General features: G+C 40.8%; 1 protein-coding gene across 1 annotated transcript; it reads left to right on the forward strand.

Moving 5' to 3' along the window:
• Window positions 1-2215: 2215 nt before the first annotated feature.
• On the forward strand, window positions 2216-19441 carry LOC138647190 (beta-1,3-galactosyltransferase 2-like). The gene is made up of 3 exons (XM_069736025.1): window positions 2216-2380; window positions 15612-15801; window positions 18258-19441. Exon 3 carries the CDS (start codon window positions 18365-18367, stop codon window positions 19439-19441), a length of 1077 nt encoding a protein of 358 aa, XP_069592126.1. The 5' UTR covers window positions 2216-2380; window positions 15612-15801; window positions 18258-18364.
• The last annotated feature ends 1813 nt before the right edge of the window (window positions 19442-21254 follow it).

Raw genomic sequence — 21254 nt, forward strand, 5'->3', positions numbered from 1 at the left:
GGCGGTACAATGAGGATACACATGGGTTAGCTTCACCCTGTGTGAAAGAAGCGAACCCTGTCGCGTCACAGGGCCGCAGTACTGCACGTAACAAAATTAATAATTAAATAGCACGACAGTGCATGCGATGCCGCACTGGCAGACACCACTAACCACCCAGACTTGGGTTTGGAAAGCGCAGTGATAGCGCACGGCGCTGCACTGGCGGTCACAGCAATAGACGCCGTTTGTGTACCAGTGTTGGTTTCAAGTCGGGCGCTAGATTACAATCATCCTCCTTACCCGAGCATTGAAACACAAGGGAGGGGATGATTTAAAGAGCGACTTTCACTCACAACACACACACATGAACAAGTGTATACTAGCGCATGGCCGTGCGGCCATGCAAACCTTTTATAGCTGCAGCATGTACAGGACCTTCCCAGAAGGACCAATAGGAGGCTGCCATAGAAGTTGAGCACCTTCAGGACCTTCCTCGAGGACCAATGGGATCTGCTGCAGTATCTGCGCATGTGACCCTCTATCTCCAACGGGTGATCTTGCCCTGGGCTTGCTCAGAAGGGGAAAAGCAGGACTGCTCGCCGCTGCCCAGCACTGGCTTCAATGGCAGAAGCAGGAAAAGCAGCATTAACCCTTTGCACAGAGTGAGACTGAGCGAGACGCTGGGACCGACGTCCCCGCTGAGCAGACTCCACTGCGGCTGATGCAGAAGGAGAGACCGCTGCAGACATGGTTCGAGATCCCCCCTGTGCAGCGGCAGGAACTCGACTCCTAACACATGTATCTAGCGATTTCTGCATATTATTTAGCACTAAGGAATTTTTGTAAAGGGAGAAAGGGGAAATTAAAATAATATATCTATAAAATAAAAGCCCCATATGGTTAATTTTTGTACTGTATAATGTTTTTACTAATACAATTTAACAAGTGTACGTACCACAAAAATGATGCTATGATTGCCTCAAGTTCCTTTCACTGAGTCTACCTGCTAGCCAAACTAGCATTCTAGATTGCATTGCAATGTTTAGTTGGAAGGGGGAGATAATGTTTTAAAAAATAATTATTTGAAAACATTATAAACATATTTTATTTGTTGCATAAATGTTTTAATTTTTCAATTTGACACCTGTATTTCTCCCCCACAAATATACTGTCGGCTATTGCAGAATTATTAGGCTGCATTCATACCTACTGGCATTTGTCTTTACGTGTTCCTTTTTTTGCAAGGACAATTTATCTTCTTTAACAAAAAATTATAAAACAAATTATTACAGTAAATCGAGACATTTAGCTCTGTAGGTCTTCTTTGGCGCTAATTTTTAGATTGTCAAATTGGAGATACATACACTGCACACCAATATTATGAGTATTGTGTTGTTGCTTTAGCCTTTTTGGCCATTACATGGAGGTTGCCAGTCCCTAGCATTTTTGGTTGACTCCAAATTTTCCTAGGGTTGTCTAAGTGGTAAAATACTTTGGTAAATCACTTAAATGTTGTATTTATGTCCATAATGTACGTTAAACAAAATTGTGGCTCTGGCAATAGATGTGGTAGCAAGCAAGAAAAAAATACAGATGACAAAAAAATGTGGAATCTGTTGACAGCAGCAACTCCACCGGCACTGTTGGCAGCTGCTGTCCAGTAGTAGTAGTAGTAGTATGAAACATGGGTCAAACTTGTCCTTCCTTGCCTCTTTCAAGAGTTAAAGTGGAGTACATCATGGAATATATGTCACATCATGGTATGTTTATTAGAAGGGAGAAAATGAGATGGTAATGGAGTACATGTCCCATCACAAATACCAATCACAGCAGGTTGATATAGCATCTGACGAAAATCAGCTCAGTATTCTACTCAGTCCACCTCCTCTCCCACCATAACATTTAACGTTATACATCAAAGAATTTCCAGTCCATCAATGACACCTGTTTTTACCCTATAGTCTTCTTACCCACAGGACCCCATTGGTTAAGGCACATACAAATACAACAGCATATTTTGTCAAGTTGATTTATTGAAAAACCTGAACAATCTGCTATTGTGCTTGCATAATATGTGGGTAGAGATGCAGGGCATTATTCTAAGGGCAAGCTGTGTTGCTGTTTCTGCGAGCCGTTGTGGTAGAAGAAGTGGCAGTGGTACTGGCACTCTAGTGCCAAAGTAAAGCTTGATGTAGGAATTAAGATTTTATTCTATTCTACACAGAGACAACTGTTAACGCAATGAAGAGTGATGATGATTCTGTGATGGACAATACCTGGGAACCAGACCGGGGTGACAAGAATATGATGTCATTAGACGAGGAGGGTATTGGCCTTGGCAATACGTGGGGAAAAATCTGCTCTTCTGCTGTGAGCTCTGTAGAGGGTGAAGAAAAAGGTGATGCTACAAATATTATTGGTGTACTAGGACCTGAAAGGTTGGTTCGCAGTGGTGGTTTTATGTGCAGAAATCTCATGTGTTGAAGTTTCTTTGCTAGTCTCTGCCAGATTATTTGTTTACAGACTACAGGCTCTGCATGAGGAATATAATCTTCGTGCATCCCATCTCTTATAGACTATGAACTACAACTCCCCATCAACACATAAAATGACATCATACGCTTATTTAGGAAAAGCTAGATCGCAATCAAGGCAAGCATCCAGTTGTCCTCCTCCCCTTCTCACTGTACTCATTTTTCTCTCAGCGAAGCCGCATCCTCAAATAGTACTTGGTTGGTGTCATCATCACTATCATGATTGTCATCCACCCCTACTGTATATTATATTCCATTTACAACTTTTCTTCTGTGTTGTATCTGCAAAATTCCATCCTTGATTGTGTGTCGATTAAACAGGTGTACAATGCAAGTCATCTGTTGGTTTGCCAACAAAACTCTCATCTGTTAAAGTTGCTGGTGGTGCAACCACTGCCATACCACCGTGTGGAGTCAATTGCCTTTCAAGAACTGATGAGTTGTTTTCAGCCTCAGTGTAAGATACCAAGCTGACAGGATATTTTCAAAAAAGATACTCATTTTCTGTTCTCATGTGCAGGAGAACATATGATTTCTTTACTTTAAACTCCAAAAATGCCCAACAAAAACACACAGAACAGAAACTATGGGCACGGAAAATATATTAGTTTCATGGGCCACTGACTAAAAGTTTTAAAGGGCAATAATCCACGCAATAATTGCAGGCAGCAGAACCACCATGTTAGGCGTCAAGTTCCCACCGCTGCACAAGGGGAATTTCGAACCACCTCCTCTGCGGTCTCCCTTTCCTCTCCAGCCACAGTGGAGCCTGCTCAGCAGAGACGTCGGTCCCAGCATCTGGCTCAGGCCGATACTGCACACTTGGTTACTGCTACCCATCCAGGCTCAGCATTGTAACTTGCACTGTTCAGCGGCGAGCAGATGCTCCTGGGACTAAGTCCTGCTTTTCCTTTACTGAGCATGCCCAAGGGACGACCTCTCATTAGAGGTCAGGGGTCACATGCTCAGGTCCTGTAGCAGCTCCTATTGGACCACTAGGAAGGTCCCGAAGAGCTTCCTCTATAAAAGGTTTGCATGGCAGCACAGCCATGCGCTAGTATAAACTTGATAACGCGTGTGTGTAAATGAATGACTGTCGATGGATGAAAGCTCCTTAATCATTCAGATTCCTTGGGTTGTTGTCTGCTCGCGAATGGTGGAAGCTATCTAGCACCCGGCAGTACTACCAGCACACGTTACAGTGCCTTTTGCAGTGCCCGCTTATACGGCACTGTGCGCATTCAGTGCGCTTTCCTGACAGCCTGTCAGTGTAGGATGGGATTTCCCGCTTGGACTCTGCATCTGACTCGGGGCGTCCTCAGGCGTGTGCTCAAAAGCCACTGAGGGTCAGAGCGAGTGCAATCACCAGATTAGTGGGGGTGATTCATAGGGATTCACTAGTGTCTTGCAGCTGCCCCCTGTGACTGTTTACAGGGCTCAGCGTATTTTGGCTGCTCTGTGAAGCACCTAAGTTTGCTACTATTCACACGGGGTGAAGTGCCCATACGCCATTACTCAGCAGCAGGTACCATCTCTGCACGGTGGACCCCGGGCTGCGAACACACCTCATATCTACCTCTTTATTATTTGGTGCGTTCCGCTAGCCCTAACACACCATCAGGGCAGTATTATAATTAATGCTGTAAGAAGCCCAGACCAAATGTACAAAAAGAGGCCCACAATTATTCACCATTGTCTGACACACACTGAGGGATAAATGGCTCCTTCCTTCAATTAAAAATACGCCTACAAAGAAAGGCACCACACAAAAGCAGTTTAGTAATAAAAAATATGTTTATTCATAACAAGAGATAAAACAAGACCAAACATGGTCATAAAAAAGCCATATAGGCACAGGTAAGAAACAACGAACACAGAAAACAGATGGACAAACCTGGAGAATAATAACACAAATACCAGTGTATAAATATAAATCTCTCTTGGGCAGTGAGTGGTAAGTATAAAATAGAAAGAGTCAAAAAATTGCACTAATTATTCATTGCTAGCCAGTGCTATATCTTCCAGACTAATAGATGGAGATAAATATTAAGACAGATTAATATATATAAGTATTAATACAAGAGAACCAAGCATCAATATAGTATTAATAGATGGGGCTCAATGTACCACCCATGACAAAATACATTGCATCTAAGTACAGCCTGGACGAAGCATTTCATTGCGAAACACGCGTCGGGTCTGGTGGACACCTGGATTCCTTCTTTCTTTTCTGGTAAATGAGTGTTTTCTGTGTATTTTATTAGACATATTTGTAAGATGGCTGTATGTAGACGCAATGTATTTTGTCATGGGTGGTACATTGAGCCCCATCTACTATATAGCTTTTTTATGACAGTGTTTGATCTTGTTTTATCTCTTGTTATGAATAAACATATTTTTTATTACTAAACTGCTTTTGTGTGGTGCCTTTCCTTGTAGGTGTATTTGTATTGCTTGGCTACCATATAGGATTTATTATAGGTGTTTTTTTTCCTTCAATTATTCAAAGGTCCTGCTGTTACCCACTACTGTTTTACGCACTGAAAGGAGGTGGGGCCTCTCTGTGCAATCAATAACAGTGAAAATGTCCTCGGACCATGACATTTCCACTCCAACCTAACAACACAGCTGGCCTGGCCAGTCTTTTGCTCCTCTCTTCTAATCTAGCAACATAACCTTCATAGTCTTGTGTAATGTAAGAAAGAGTTAAGAAAGTGAGATTTTCATAACTTGTTCCTCAGAATTAAAGCCAGGCTAGCCTATAAGTGGACAGCCACTAGCTAGATATAAGGTAGCAGCAGCTCCAGCGACTTCAGACACAGTGAATAATCACACAGAAGAGGTCAGAGAGTTTTTTTAAATGAACATACAAAGTTTATTAATTACACACATAAGATCGATATTAATTACTAGATGGTAGCCCGATTCTAATGCATCGGGTATTCTAGAATACGTATGTAGTTTATTTATGAAGATTTTAGAATACATTAAATACACAGGATTCGGCCAGCCACGACCAATTAGCGAAGCGTGGTTCAAATCCCGCACCAGCGCCTGTCACTGATTGTTCGCGGCCAGCCACGTAGTATATAGCACAGCCACGTAGTATATAACAGCCCACGTAGTATATTGCACAGCCACGTAGTATATTGCACAGCCACGTAGTATATAACAGCCCACAGAGTATATAGCACAGCCACGTAGTATATATCACAGCCCACAGAGTGAATAACAGCCCACATAGCATATAACACAGTCACGTAGTGTATAACACAGCCCACATAGTGTATAGCACAGCCCACGTAGTGTATAGCAAAGCCCATGTAGTGTATAGCACAGCCACGTAATATATTGCATAGCCACGTAGTATATTTAACAGCCCACGTAGTATATTGCACAGCCCATGTACTACATTGCACAGCCCACGCAGTACATAGCCCAGCCCACGCAGTACATTGCACAGCCCATGCAGTGCATTGCACAGCCCACATAGTATATTGCACAGCCCACGTAGTACATTGCACAGCCAACATAGTACATTGCACAGCCCACGTAGTACATTGCACAGCCCACGTAGTATATTGCACAGCCAACATAGTACATTGCACAGCACACGCAGTACATTGCACAGCCCACGTAGTACACTGCACAGCCAACATAGTACATTGCACAGCCCACGTAGTACATTGCTCAGCCCACGTAGTATATTGCACAGCCAACATAGTATATTGCACAGCCCACGCAGTATATTGCACAGCCCACACAGTATATTGCACAGCCCACGCAGTATATTGCACAGCCCATGCAGTATATTGTACAGCCCACGCAGTTTATTGCACAACCCACGCAGTATATTGCACAACCCATGCAGTATATTGCACAGCCCAAGCAGTATATTGCACAGCCCATGTAGTTTATTGCACAGCCCATGTAGTATATTGCCCAGCCCACGTAGAATATTGCAGAGCCCATGTAGTATATTGCCCAGCCAAAGCAGTATATTGCACAGCCCACATAGTATATTGCACAGCCCACATAGTATATTGCACTGCCGCGTAGTATATTGCACAGCCCACGTAGTAGATTGCACAGCCCACGTAGTATATTGTACAGCCCACGTAGTATATTGCACAGCCCACATAGTATATTGCACAGCCCACGTAGTATATTGCACAGCCCATGTAGTATTTTACACAGCCCACATAGTATATTGCACAGCCACGTAGTATATTGCACAACCACGTACTATATTGCACAGCCCATGTTGTATATTGCCCAACCCATGTAGTATATTGCACAGCCCATGTAGTATATTGCACAGCCACGTAGTATATTTCACAGCCCACATAGTATATTGCACAGCCCACATAGTATATTACACAGCCCACGTAGTATATTGCACAACCCATGCAGTATATTGCACAGCCCAAGCAGTATATTGCACAGCCCATGTAGTATATTGCACAGCCCATGTAGTATATTGCCCAGCCCACGTAGAATATTGCAGAGCCCATGTAGTATATTGCCCAGCCAAAGCAGTATATTGCACAGCCCACATAGTATATTGCACTGCCGCGTAGTATATTGCACAGCCCACGTAGTAGATTGCACAGCCCACGTAGTATATTGTACAGCCCACGTAGTATATTGCACAGCCCACATAGTATATTGCACAGCCCACGTAGTATATTGCACAGCCCACGTAGTATTTTACACAGCCCACATAGTATATTGCACAGCCACGTAGTATATTGCACAACCACGTACTATATTGCACAGCCCATGTTGTATATTACCCAACCCATGTAGTATATTGCACAGCCCATGTAGTATATTGCACAGCGTCACTACGTCATCATCTTGCGAGATTGCAATGCATGGAGTGGTCACCGGAACGTCGCTAGGAGTGGGAAAGGCCTTTTCTTGATCCCAGGGGCCGACAGACGGTGAGTACCATATATAACGTTTTTTATTTTTTTTTTTATTTGTAACATTAGATCTTTTTACTATTGATGCTGCATAGGCAGCATCAATAGTAAAAAGTTGGTCACACAGGGTTAATTGCAGCGTTAATGGAGTGCGTTACACTGTGGCATAACACGGTCCACTAGCGCTGCCATTAACCCTGTGTGAGCGCTGACTGGAGGGGAGTACGGAGTGGGCACTGACTGCGGGGATTAAGGAGCGACCATTTTGCCGCCGGACTGTGGCCGTCGCTGATTGGTCGTGGGCGTTTAGCCATGACCAATCAGCGACTTGGATTTCCTTGACAGAGGCCGCGACCAATGAATATGCCTGACAGACAGACAGACAGAAAGACAGAAGTGACCCTTAGACAATTATATCGTAGAAGAGTAAAGCTACCAGAGCAGGACAATAGGGAAATAAACAAGAATACAACTGTGGTATATCATTTAAACTCAAATTGGAGTACAGCTGTGGTACACTATTCATTCTCAATAGTTATTATGCCTAAACGCACTGAACAAAAATATTTTACCTCATACGCATTTAAACAAGCAGCAATATTAGGACTAATATGTGTTAGAAAAAAACCCATAAAAAGATCAGATTTGTTTAAACATACCCATAGGCCTATAAAGGTGTCATGCTCAAATGAATGGTGCTTAAGAGGCAATGATCCTGGTTTTAGAAAGTGCTGTAGTGCACAGTGAAATGGCACATGTAATGTAATAATCCTGATATAAAGTGTTCTAATGCATAATGTGCAAATTAAGCAGTGAATCAAATAAAGTTCCTGTGCCCAGCTGTAACTCACATGGTGTTTAGTAGAGTAGGTCCCAACCTGCAGCTGAGATCTGATTTTGAGATCTGACATTGGCAGCTAATGAGGGGTAGATGTTACTTACTGAAGATCTTTGAAAAAGTAATATTTGTGAGTGACATCTGTGGAATTATCAATGAAATTCTGCTAATAGTTATCCTGAAAAAAACACTTTCCAGCATGCAAGAGGGCATGGAAGATGAGCATCAATTTGCTGCTGTTCATCACCGCTGTGTCTGTTGGGGAATATTAAAGGGAACCTGTCACCCCAAAAATCGATGGTGAGGTAAGCTCACCGTCATCAGGGGCTTATCTACAGCATTCTGTAATGCTGTAGATAAGCCCGCCGATGTTACCTGAAAGAGGAGAAAAAGAGGTTAGATTATACTCACCCAGGGGCTGTATCCATCCACAGACAGCTGTTTCGGGGTATTTGCCCCTCATCAGTGTGGAGTAGGAAACTGCCTATTAGGAGCAGTGCTTAGTAAAAGGACTATAAACATAAGGATGAATGACCTCAGGGAGATCAAAACATCCAACACCGCGGAGACACCATCACGTGTTTCTCAACGCAGTGATCCAGAACACTGCCCCCATCCCTTATGGGAAATATGCAAATGCATGTAGAAAAGCCACGGAGACCCCATCACGTGTTTCTCACCGCAAGCAATAAATAGCCAGGTCTTTCACCGGGAAGGAACAACCACGGGAAGGGCAGCATCCAAAAAGGAAAACCACCTATGCCAAAACATGGTATCCATCCACAGTGGAAAACCGCTGCGGATTTATTGTGGATTTACCGCAGATTTACCATGGTTTTTCTGTGGTTTTCACTGCGGTTTTACAACTGCGGATTTCTATTGGAGCAGTTGTAAAACCGCTGCAGAATCCGCAGAAAGAAGTGACATGCTGCGGAATGTAAACCGCTGCGTTTCTGTGCGTTTTTTTCCGCAGCATGTGCACAGCGTTTTTTGTTTCCCATAGGTTTACATTGAACTGTAAACGCATGGGAAACTGCTGCGGACCCGTAGCTGTGGAAACACTGCGAATCCGCAGCAAAATCCGCATGGTGTGCACATACCTTTAGAGGGTGAAGCGTAGAAGTAAGAGGAGCAACATGTGAACTCAGAGTAGAACATAGACTTGGTGCAGGCTGGGAGCGAGGCAGACAGGCAAAGCCAATATGATTATTAATACAACATGGGCCATGACAACATGTTGTTGCCGTGGGGTGATGGGCAATGAAACAGATAGGAGCTCGGTTGTGCTGGCATGCATGACAAGTTGTATAATGCACTGTTTGTGGAAGGACAATCATATTGTGAACATGTAGCAAAGTGATGACTATTGGATGGCCACACTTTTACTCCCTCGATGCAAAAGCAAAGTGGGGGAATTTTTACCCAGCTTTTGAAAGGGAGTCGAAATTGACTCACTTTCAAGATAAGCTAAGTTACCTGCTCTGTTAAGCATTCATTGAGCAATCGCCTGCTGCCCTCATGACTAACCAGCAGAACCCTCATCAATCCATGCAGACACAATATTCCCCCTTTTTTCCAGAGTTACCGCTAAAACATGTAGCTGAGGGACAAGCAACACTTACACTATATTTAATCTGATGGACCAGGTTTTTTTGCCATTGGGACCACCTAGGGCTATTCAGAAAACATGCACTGCCTGAACAGCGAGGTGTAGTCACACTTAAACTGTGTCCTTTCTCATTTGAATAGTGAAGTATATCGTGGCACAGCTGTGTCGGTGCTCAAGAGAGGTTTCCCACACCAGTAATCATATAGTAGATAAATAACTTGGCACTCAACTTGGTGGATAGTGATGATAAAGAAAATCAAAATTTATTACTTTGAGTAGCAGTCCAGCAAAATAAACGTTTTGGTCAAACATAAAGACCTTCTTCAGTAAACTGCATAAATATGTGACAGAATATGACAATTACAATGTCGAAAATAAAATATTAACAAAAAAAGGTAAATCTCGTAGTCTAAATATGTGATGGGTGGGAAGGAAGGAAAGAGAGGTAGGGAAGAGATTTTTTTACATACCCGACTGCTGTTGTGATGGAGTATACAGGGCACTTATGTATGTATGAGGGGTCCTATGATGAAGTTTTGTAGGACCTCAATGGTGGAGGCAAATATCCTAAGATAACAAAAGGGATATGTGAAGAAATGTGCCATATAGATCACTAAATTCGGAGGATATAGGTGTACTAACCGAACAAAAGGATATGTATTTTCATCCACAGTGATAATGTTATAATGTTATCACTGTGGATGAAAATACATATCCTTTTGTTCGGTTAGTACACCTATATCCTCCGAATTTAGTGATCTATATGGCACATTTCTTCACATATCCCTTTTGCTATCTTAGGATATTTGCCTCCACCATTGAGGTCCTACAAAACTTCATCATAGGACCCCTCATACATACATAAGTGCCCTATATACTCCATCACAACAGCAGTCGGGTATGTAAAAAAATCTCTACCCTACCTCTCTTTCCTTCCTTCCCACCCATCACATATTTAGACTATGAGATTTACCTTTTTTTGTTAATATTTTATTTTCGACATTGTAATTGTCATATTCTGTCACATATTTATGCAGTTTACTGAAGAAGGTCTTTATGTTTGACCGAAACGTTTATTTTGCTGGACTGCTACTCAAAGTAATAAATTTTGATTTTCTTTATCATCACTATCCACCAAGTTGAGTGCCAAGCTATTTATCTACTTTCTCATTTGAATATCCTGAACTCCTATGTTTTGGATTTCTGGGTCAACAAATTGGACCAGTGGAAATAACTGGCCCAGTTTGACAACGGAATACTGTCATGTCCAGATTCCAGTGTCAATTCAGTGAGGGTATAAAGTTCGGACAGTGGATTTATCACAGCAAAGAGAATCAGGTTATCTGCCACCAGTGTGGAAAACGAAACATTTGTTAAAATGAACCAGGCATGGATCAGTGCAGGCTGCAATTCTCCGACCGCTGAAGACAATGATTAAATTAGCCTTACCATCTGTCTGCCTATCTCACTGTCCGCTGACCATCATTTACACCATTCTGCTGCCACCAGTGCCGATGGACCATACTCTGCTGGGCATCTATTCCCTTCACAACATGTCATTCGTATTGTAGTACTGCTGCTGCCAGGGCTTCCATTGCTGATCCTGACATGCCAAGCATCTCCTTGCCGACCCCATCTTAATTTTCTACCATGTTGCTCCTGTCGCAGCCACTGCATAGCCAGCCAAACACCATCTAACTACCCAATATTATTCATAGAGCTAGATTTTACAGCTGCTGCTTTGTTTTCCATTGTTAGTCCTAAAGTAACAAGCATGTCCTTGCCTGCCCCATCTTAAAGAGGACCTTTCACCAAGTTTATCATGTTGAACTGGGCACACATTGTAAAAAGGAGAATAAATATTGCATAAGTATAAGCAATCAAAGTATTTAACACCTAATTTGTTTACTGTTGTTAAGTGTGTGTTACAAAATAGCAACTACACAGGAAGACGAAGTGGATGTGTGGTGCCCCAGAGGGTCCAGTCGCCACAGAGATACTGCATCTCAACCAGAGGTGTGGCACTCCACTTTCAGGTAAGGAGAATGCACTACCCCAGACTCCCACATGTGCATCCAACACGACACTGCTCCAGGCTAAGGGGGAGGGGCCCCAGCCCTGGCGGGGAGCAGTGTGACAGTTGGAGAGACAGTAGTGAGTTGGTGGGGAGGAGTTGATCGAAGCAGATGTAAAGAAAGGTGTTCCAGTGAGAGAAGAGGTCCTAGGGGCCAGGAAAGTGAGGAATCCACCCGTTTTATAAAGATTGATGCTCTGTTTTATGTTTTGTTATTTATATGCAATTTTCAAGTATAAAACGCCTCCCATAAAGGGAAGAGTTTTATTTGTTAGTTGTTTGACCTGTTTAAATGTAGAAAATTGGTTGCCTGTTTTAACATCTATTTTGCTCTGTTCCAGTCTGTGGACGTGCTGTGTTTAACAGGGGGGTATGTGGCGCCCCTGAGGGTCCAGTCGCCACAGAGGTACTGCATCTCAGCCAGAGGTGTGGTACTCCGCTCTCGGGTAAGGAGGGGGCACTATCTGGGACTCGCACATGTGCATCCAATAGGACACTGCTCCAGGCTAGAGGGGAGGGGCCCCAGCCCTGGTGCGGAGTGGTGTGACAGTTGGAGGGAAGGTAGTAAGTTGGTGGGGAGGAGTTGATCTGAGCAAACATGAAGAAAGGAGCTCCGGTGAGAAAAGAGGTCCTAGGTGCCAGGGAAGTGAGGAATCCACCCATGACACCCGAATCCAAGCCAACCGTAGTCGTGTGGAAGTACTAGGTTGCATTAGGGACCGGCCCCAGACTACTGGAGAGACTGTAGGACTCAGCTAGCAAACGGGGGGCTGTGGTATCTGTATGTGCCACAGACAAATCTATACACATTCGCTGAAAAGGCAGCCATATAGGATCAAGGGGACCAGGAAAGGGTCACCCGACAGCACTCAAGACTGCTGACTTCAGACACTGTGAGGCGCAAGGGCAGGAGGGTGACGCCAGCGCAGAGAGATGACCTGGGAGGCGACACAAGAAAGGGAGTATCGGATAAGTGCATCCAAATTACCTGAGAGCTGGCTGGACCACCAACCTGGAGGACACAGCATCTGGCTGGAGACTGTAACCTAAGAACTGTGAGTAAACATTGAAGACTGCACCCTGCTGTGTCCTCAGAAATATTACTGTATCACCTGCCCTGCACTACACCAGTTCATCATTGACTTTAACACTTTAACTGCCTTGGAGCCTATCTCTACCCGTAGAGAGCTGCAACATCTCAGCTGCGTCACCAACCTCCCCAGTGGACCTGAATCGCAGCATCGGCCATTTTCTTATTGCCAAACACCACGGGTGGCATCATGAGGTATCCCCCCTTGCATCATCATATCCCATTATTTCATTGACCACCCAGGGACAAAGACTGGGTCAATGCTGCTGTGACGACAACCCCCAAAGAACCGTCAGACCCGGCCCAAGTACCCCACGGCCCTAGCGTGCGCTCCACACATCCTTAGTGAAAAGTATCTAATAACACCCATTTGAACTTAACCTCACTAAAGTTAACTCATAGGTACCAAATATTCTGATTGCTCTCTGCAAACGAGAGGCAGTGTTAACTGTGTGTCCAGCTCAACCTGAAAATGTAATGAAAGGTCCTTTTTATCTCTATACCATGGTGTACCTGCCATTGTCATTGCACAGCCATGCCAGCCAAATGGGTCCTGGCTGCCCCACTGTATAATGCTAAACAGTACTACTGATGGTTGGAAATAATAATATTATATTAATGTTAACTTAATATTATGCTTTTGCACCCACAAGACACAGCTTTCAAAATAGAGCTAATTTTTTAAAAGGCTTGCCAGATTTCTTAATGTTTAAAACGGTACTCAAATATTATCTCCAGAAAGAAGAGGATAATTTTCAGAATGCTCGATAAAAAGCTTTTATATTTGCTCATTAATTTTGATAATAGTAAACCAGTCGTGAACCACAAAAAAGGGATTTTTTTGAAATTTCTTTTTAATAAGCCATTACTTCTTCACAGTCAGAACAATATAGTACACCTGCTATGTCTACCTAATTCAAGGGATCAATGTTGGACATGCTAATTGAAAAGCTATCGCTTCTTCATTTAAGAAAGAGCAAAGATCTTTATATTCCCCAAAAAGGGATAATTACTGCACACAACTATGTGAAAGTGACATGTCTTCTTTCCTTTGCACCAACTGCCCATAAACAATAGCAAGGCATGCATCTGCCCCTCCAAGATGGATACTTTTTTAGACATTTTATAGAATTTAGGTAGCTTAAAAACTACGCAATGTTGAAGTATGCTGTTGTTTACCTTTTGTTACAACCTTTTTTACCCAGTTAAGGTTTTGTAGCCCATTCCTGCTTTGTGCAGGTCTATGATCTTGTCCCTGACATCCTTAGAAAGCTCTTTGGTCTTGCCCATGTTGCAGAGGTTAGAGTCTAACTGAATAATTGAGTCTGTGGACAGGAGTCTTTTCTAAAGGTCACTATGCAATACAGCTGTCTTTAATGCAGATAGCGATTCGATTAGGAGTGTCTAACTGGCCTGTAGGAGCCAGAACGCTTAATGGTTGGTAGGGGATCAAATATTTATTTTTCAATGCAAAATGCAAATTAGTTTACATAATTTATATAATGTGATTTTCTGGATTTTATTTTTGATATTCTGTGTATCAATGTTAAAATATACCTTCTCTTAAAATTATAGACTGTTCATGTCTTTGTCATTGGGCAAACTTACAAAATTAGCAAGGGATTAAATACTTATTTCCCTTACTGTAGATTGGTTGAAGTCATCTGTATATTAAAAAGCTGTGTTTGCTTTACAGAGCTCAAAGCATATTTAATTATTATTACTATTAGTATTATTATTAATATTATTATTATTATTTATTTATATAGCATGATTAATTCCAATGCTGTAGATGAGAAACGGGTTACATACAGAGTTATAGATATCGTTTACAGTAAACAAATTTACAATGACAAACTGGTACAGAGGGGAGAGGACCCTGTCCTTGCGGACTTACATTCTATGGGATAATTGGGACTCCAAGTAGAACTGCTAGTGTTTTACACATAATTTCCATGCAATTAGAGCATTTTTTAATTATGCCAGTCATGTAAATACATTGTGTGTAAATCGGGTCTTGAGGAAAAATTTCAAACTATCAACTCATCTCTTTAGAACAGGTATGCACGATTGCCCATACTCACAGGTAAATGTCTGGATTTTGGTTTTCACTTTTTTAGCACAATTGGCCTCTTCTCCTAAAGGTCTGAATATGAAATTCTAGGCACATGGTTGAAAAGCCAGATGTCAAATTTGACTACTAAAACAGTTGCACAAAAAAATACAGTTTCTGCTAATATAAAAGTTAAATATGTGGCTTCCATCCTGTAAAGTTACACAATATTATAGTAAGATCAATTAAATTGAAACCGCTGTTGCCTGCTCTCTATCCTCTTTCACCTTCTCTCTCTATCTCTTCTGTGTTAATCGCAGACAAGTACATAAATCTTTAGTTTGAGTTTCATAATACACAATGTCTGTAATTGTGAGAGTATGCAAATTGTTTTATGACTTTCTTTCCTTATTGCCATCGGTAAGTTATGAACTTAGATGAGCTTAGATATCCCATTACTATCCAGATGCACCCTAAAATATCTGCTGCGTTCTCTGTCTCAGCTTTTATAGAGGCCACAGTAACCCCTCCTGAATGACTGTGCAATGTCAGGTATTCTTGGAAAGCCTGCCTATCTTTACCCAAAGTCATGAAAGCCTTCTCTAACTGAAGCAATATTCTGCAATGTGTAAAATGGTGATGGGGACTTTTCTGATGATTGACTCCAATCAAATCGCAAATTGTTCGAATTTGGTAAGTCTACTTGCATCATATTGATTTGCTCACTTTTAATAATGATTATCTTGAAGAGATTAAATTATGCTGAGTCTATAGTAGTTAGTAATAGTGGCATTTTGTGTTGAATTAGGAGTAACCACTCCTCAGATGTTTGTAAATGTTGCTAATAAACCTATTTTGTAAGTGGGGTTGATTGAATAACCCCTTAACGACCACCAATACACATTTTAATTGCGGCAGTTACTTATGCTTCAGTTTTTTAACAGCGCTGAGAAAAAAATGTATAGCGCTCCCCAGAGTTGAAATTTCTGCGGAGTTTTTGATACCAGGGGTAATTGAGACCCCAGAGAACATGATTTGGGTAGGTGTTTACCAGCCCCAGTGTTGCGATCGCCGTTATTAACGGAATAACGCAAACACAAAAAAAAGTCCAATTTCCCATTTAATTTCTCTATCCTCTGATGTGATTTCACATCAGAGGAGAGAGTAATGGAAACATCAAATTTCCCCTTTTACCTCCAGTTTCCCTGCAATCCCCTGTGATGTCCACCAGGAGAAAATGGCATTGCGCCAGCTGGCACCCGGCAACAATAGGAATTTTTTCCTATTGGGTCAGTTTGATCACTGTGATAGACCTTATCACAGTGATCAAAATGAAAAAAAAAATATTAAATCAAACCCCCTTTATCACTCCCTTAGGTAAAAATAATAAAATAAAAAAAATGTATAGGTCTAGGGTTAGGGTTGGGCTAAAGATAGGGTTGGGTTAAAGTTAGTGTTGGGCTAGGGTAAGGTTTGTGGTTATGGTTGGGATTACGGTTAGGGTTGAGATTAGGGTTAGAGAGAGATGTGTTAGGGTTAGGTTTGTGGTTTGGTTACGGTTAGGGTTGGGATTAGGGTTTGGGGTGTGTTGGGGTTAGGGTTGTTGTTAAGGTTATGGTTAGGGTTGGGATTAGGGTTAGGGTTTTTTGGGCTAGGGTTGGAGTTAGAATTGGGGGGTTCCACTGTTTAAAGAAAAAAGGTCAACTTACCAGTCTGCGATGAAATCCCCAAAGCTGCCAACTCCCAGCATGGATTGGGGTGAGCACCCACGCCAAATGAGAAGAAGATGAGAAATGGTCCAGCTTGAGGCAGAGGCGGCTCAAACTTTGTAAAGCTTTATTGGACAACTTAAAAATGTCTAAAGTTCTTCAAAAAATAAGCTTAGCAAACACCTGGCACACCAGTGAGGACGATCAACGAGTTTCATGAATAAGACTCTATAGTTGAAACACATTGATCGTCCTCACTGGTGTGCCAGGAGTTTGCTATGAATATTTTTTTAAGAACTTTATACATTTTTAAGTTGTCCAATAAAGGTGTACAAAGTTTGAACCACCTCCGCCTCAGGCTGGATCATTTCTCCTCTTGTTTCACTGTTTAGGTACATCAGGGGGTCGCCAAGCGCGACATGGTGCCATCATTGAATCCAGCCAATTTTGCATTCAAAAAGTCAAAAGGTGCTCCCCACTGAGCCCTGCCATGTGCTCAAACAGTGGCTTTCCCTCACATACAGAGTATCGATGTACTCAGGAGTAATTGAACAACAAATTTTGTCGTCCATTTTCTCCTGGGATTATTCTAAAAATAAAAAAAAATTGTTTCCAAAGTAAATTTTTTGTGATAAAAGTAAATTGTTAATTTTTTCATTCCACAATGTTTTAGGTCTTGTGAAGCTCCTGAAGGGTTAATAAACTTCTTAAATGCATTTTTCCACACATTGACCAGTTTTTAGAATGATTTCACTTTTGGTAATTTTCTGTGATATTGACACCCAAACTCACTTCAAATTTGATGTGGTCCATAAAAAAAATTGTCTTGTAAATTTTGTTGGAAAAATTAGAAATCGCTGGTCAATTTTTAACTTATAACATCCTAACAAAAAAAATATGTTTCCAAAATTGTACTTATGTATGGTAGACATGTGGGAATTGTTATTTATTAACTATTTTGTGTGACACCACTCTCTGGTTTAAGTGTATTAAAAGTTTGAAAATTGCAAAATTTTCAAAATTTTTGCCAAATTTCCATTTTTTTTCAAAAGTAAATGCAAACTATATAGAAGAAAGTTTACCACTAACATGAAATACAATATGTCACGAAAAAACGATCTCAGAATCAGTTGGATATGTTGACGCGTTCCAGAGCTATAACCTCATAATGTGACAGTGGTCAAAATTGCAAAAATTGGCTTTGTCATTAAGGGGATAATTTTCACTGCAACTGTAAATGCTAGGAATATTCTGAAATATATTCTAAATTATTCATAGAAAAGCAGGATAAATCCTGAAACATTGATATTTTATTTATTCATACCCTTGATAATGTCTTTTGATAACACCTTAAGGTGTCACTGAAAATTCTGATGATTTACTGTGATGACACAAATTACTGTCTTTTGATCTGACATATTTTTATTATATCTTCTTTAGGTGAAGAAGAAATTTTATAACTAGAAAAAATAATCCCATTGTGATACAGAATAATATCTGCATTATTACCATCACTTTCTGCATAATAGAAATCTACTAGAATTACAATGGTGTTACATACAAAAGCATCATTGATTTTTGTATCAGTATTACTTTGGACTTTGATTTACATATTTGTTGTCAGTAGCCTATTTGCTGCGTATCGATTTTACCAAGAAGGATATTTAACCTATCAATACATTACAAGAAACAAAAGTTATTATTTAAGCAATCGAGAAACGTTGGAAAAAAATGAACATGGATTTCTGTGGATTGAAAAAGCGCAATCCAAAACACCATCTAATCCTCTATCATCCTCCACTTTGGGGTACATAGATATTAAGTCTTATCCATATATCATAAATGAAACAAATAAATGCAAGGTTAATAGTCCCTTCTTAATATTTTTAATAGCAACAATTGCAAGTGAAATTGAAAACCGTAAAATCATAAGGAGAACATTTGGAAATGAGGTTTTAAAAAAGGGAACATCTATCATGTGTTTGTTTTTGTTGGGTAAAAGCAGCCAGCAGGACCCCATTGCCCTCTTAGAGGAAAGCGAGAAGTACCATGATATTATCCAAAAGGACTTTCAGGATACATATACAAACTTGACTTTTAAGACATTGATGGGAATAGAATGGGTCTCCAACTATTGCCCTATGGCTAAATATGTCATGAAGACCGACAGTGATATGTTCGTTAATACAGAACGTTTATTAGATCTACTGGGACCTGACCAACCTCAAAAACAAAACTATTTTACAGGTCAATTAATGTTCAATCATCGCCCGCACAGAAACCAAAATAGTAAATGGTACATGCCTCATTCCCTCTATCCTGGTGAATTTTATCCCAGCTTTTGCTCAGGGACAGGCTATGTATTCTCTGGAGATGTAGCACCGAAGATTTTAAGATCATCGTTGAAAGTTAAATATGTTTATCTAGAAGATGTGTTTGTAGGAATCTGCCTTGATAGGGAAGGTATAAAAATAACACATCCTCCAACAAGTTATTTGTTCAATAATTTTCGTGTTCCATTCAGTCCATGCGTCTACAACAGCATTATTACTTCTCATTATATGACTCCAAACGACCTTTTAAATTTTTGGATAATTGTTCAGCAAAATAAATGGACATGTTAACAGTCACTTCTAGTGCATGTATAATACCGTTCATATACAACATGTATACACAATATATATAATATGTAGATGTAAATGTGCTTTGCTCAGTTATTTTTTTGTTGAACCATGTCAGGGCTGCATACAAAATTGGTTTACAACACTTTTATTACTGTGACTGGTGGAAAACTAGTAATTGGTTTAAAGTTTGAATGCACTAAGAGGTTCCAAAAGTAATTTTTACACAAGGGATTCAACTAACTTTGATTGAATCTTGCACATTTACCCCTTCATGAGCTTGAACGTACTCAGTACATCTTGGACAGCTGGTAGTTACCGACCTTGGAAGTACTGAATACGTCCAGGCATTTTTGCTCACTGCAGCTGTGTGTACCCGATCACCGCCAGGTGTCAGCTGGTTCTGATAGCTGACACCAGACACCCAGTGCACCCAGCACTTCAACCCCCTAAATCCTGTATTCACTTGCGATCGAAGCATTTAAGAGGCATGCTGAGGAAAGGAGACCCCTCTGCACTCTGATTGGTGCCCCTGTGATGTCATTGCGAGGGCTCAATCATTGTCATGCTGTCCCAATGTCATTATGATGATATCCAGGTCACCAGGCTATGGTAAGCCCCTCAGACCATGCAAAGAACATGGTCTAAAGGGCCTATGTCAATGCACCACTGACAATTATAATCCATTGCAATTCTTGTGCATTACAATGGATTATAATTACGATCAAGTTGCTGAAATTGAAAATATTATAATGGGACAAAGTTTAGAAAGTTTTAAAAATGTTAAAAATATGTATAATTTTAAATCAGAATATAATAACACAAAATATAAATATATTGTACAGTTAAACAAACTGTATACGTTTGTTATTGCCACATTTTGGATGACCTGCCCCATAAAACTTTCCCACTAGTTAACTCCTTCAGTTAACACCATAACAAAATTAAAAATGGGGCAAAAAACTATGCTTTATCATCATACCACTGACCAAAAAATGGAATAAAAAGTTATTAAAAAGATGAAAGTAAAAAACATGATATCACTGAATAAGCCACCATACAACCCCATCAGCAGAAAAATAAAAAAGTTATTGCTCTGAGAATACAGCAATACAAAAGTACTTATTTTTTTTTATTTTTTTTTTAAATTCTTTGTTTAAGGAAATTTTATATAAAATACAACACAAGAAAGTTAGGGCTCAGCCTGTTAATCAACATATGCTCCATAAAAAGCAAGTAAACAGATTTGATAAATCAATGAATACATTTCAATGAAATCGCACTGGCATGATCCACAAAAACATGTAAGAAACATAAAGAGAACTAAACAGTATAAGTAACTAGGTTCAGGTATTTTCAGTTTGGTAAATATAGAAAACAGTTCCAAAAGAACATGCGAGTATCTCCTGGAACCTGCAAAGATGAGACACTAGGAGTGAAGAGTGTAAAAAAAAAATAGCATTGGTAAGTAAAAAGGAGGTACCGTATATACTCGAGTATAAGCCGACCCGAGTATAAGCTGACCCCCCTAATTTTGCCACAAAAAACTGGGAAAACTTATTGATTCGAGTATAAGCCTAGGGTGGAAATGCAGCATTTACCGGTGAATTTCAAAAATAAAAATAGATCATTATTTCCCCATAGCTGTGCTATACAGTGCTCTGCACCGTTCATTATTTCCCCATAGCTGTGCCATATAGTGCTCTGCACCGTTCATTATTTCCCCATAGCTGTGCCATATAGTGCTCTGCACCGTTCATTATTTCCCCATAGCTGTGCCATATAGTGCTCTGCGCCGTTCATTATTGCCCCATAG

The sequence above is a fragment of the Ranitomeya imitator genome, chromosome 8 (assembly GCF_032444005.1).
Source record: "Ranitomeya imitator isolate aRanImi1 chromosome 8, aRanImi1.pri, whole genome shotgun sequence".
Taxonomy (NCBI): domain Eukaryota; kingdom Metazoa; phylum Chordata; class Amphibia; order Anura; family Dendrobatidae; genus Ranitomeya; species Ranitomeya imitator.

What these genes read in the sequence shown, in the direction of transcription:
- LOC138647190 (XM_069736025.1), top strand. Translation starts at nt 18,365, where the DNA reads ATGGTGTTACATACAAAAGCATCATTGATTTTTGTATCAGTATTACTT.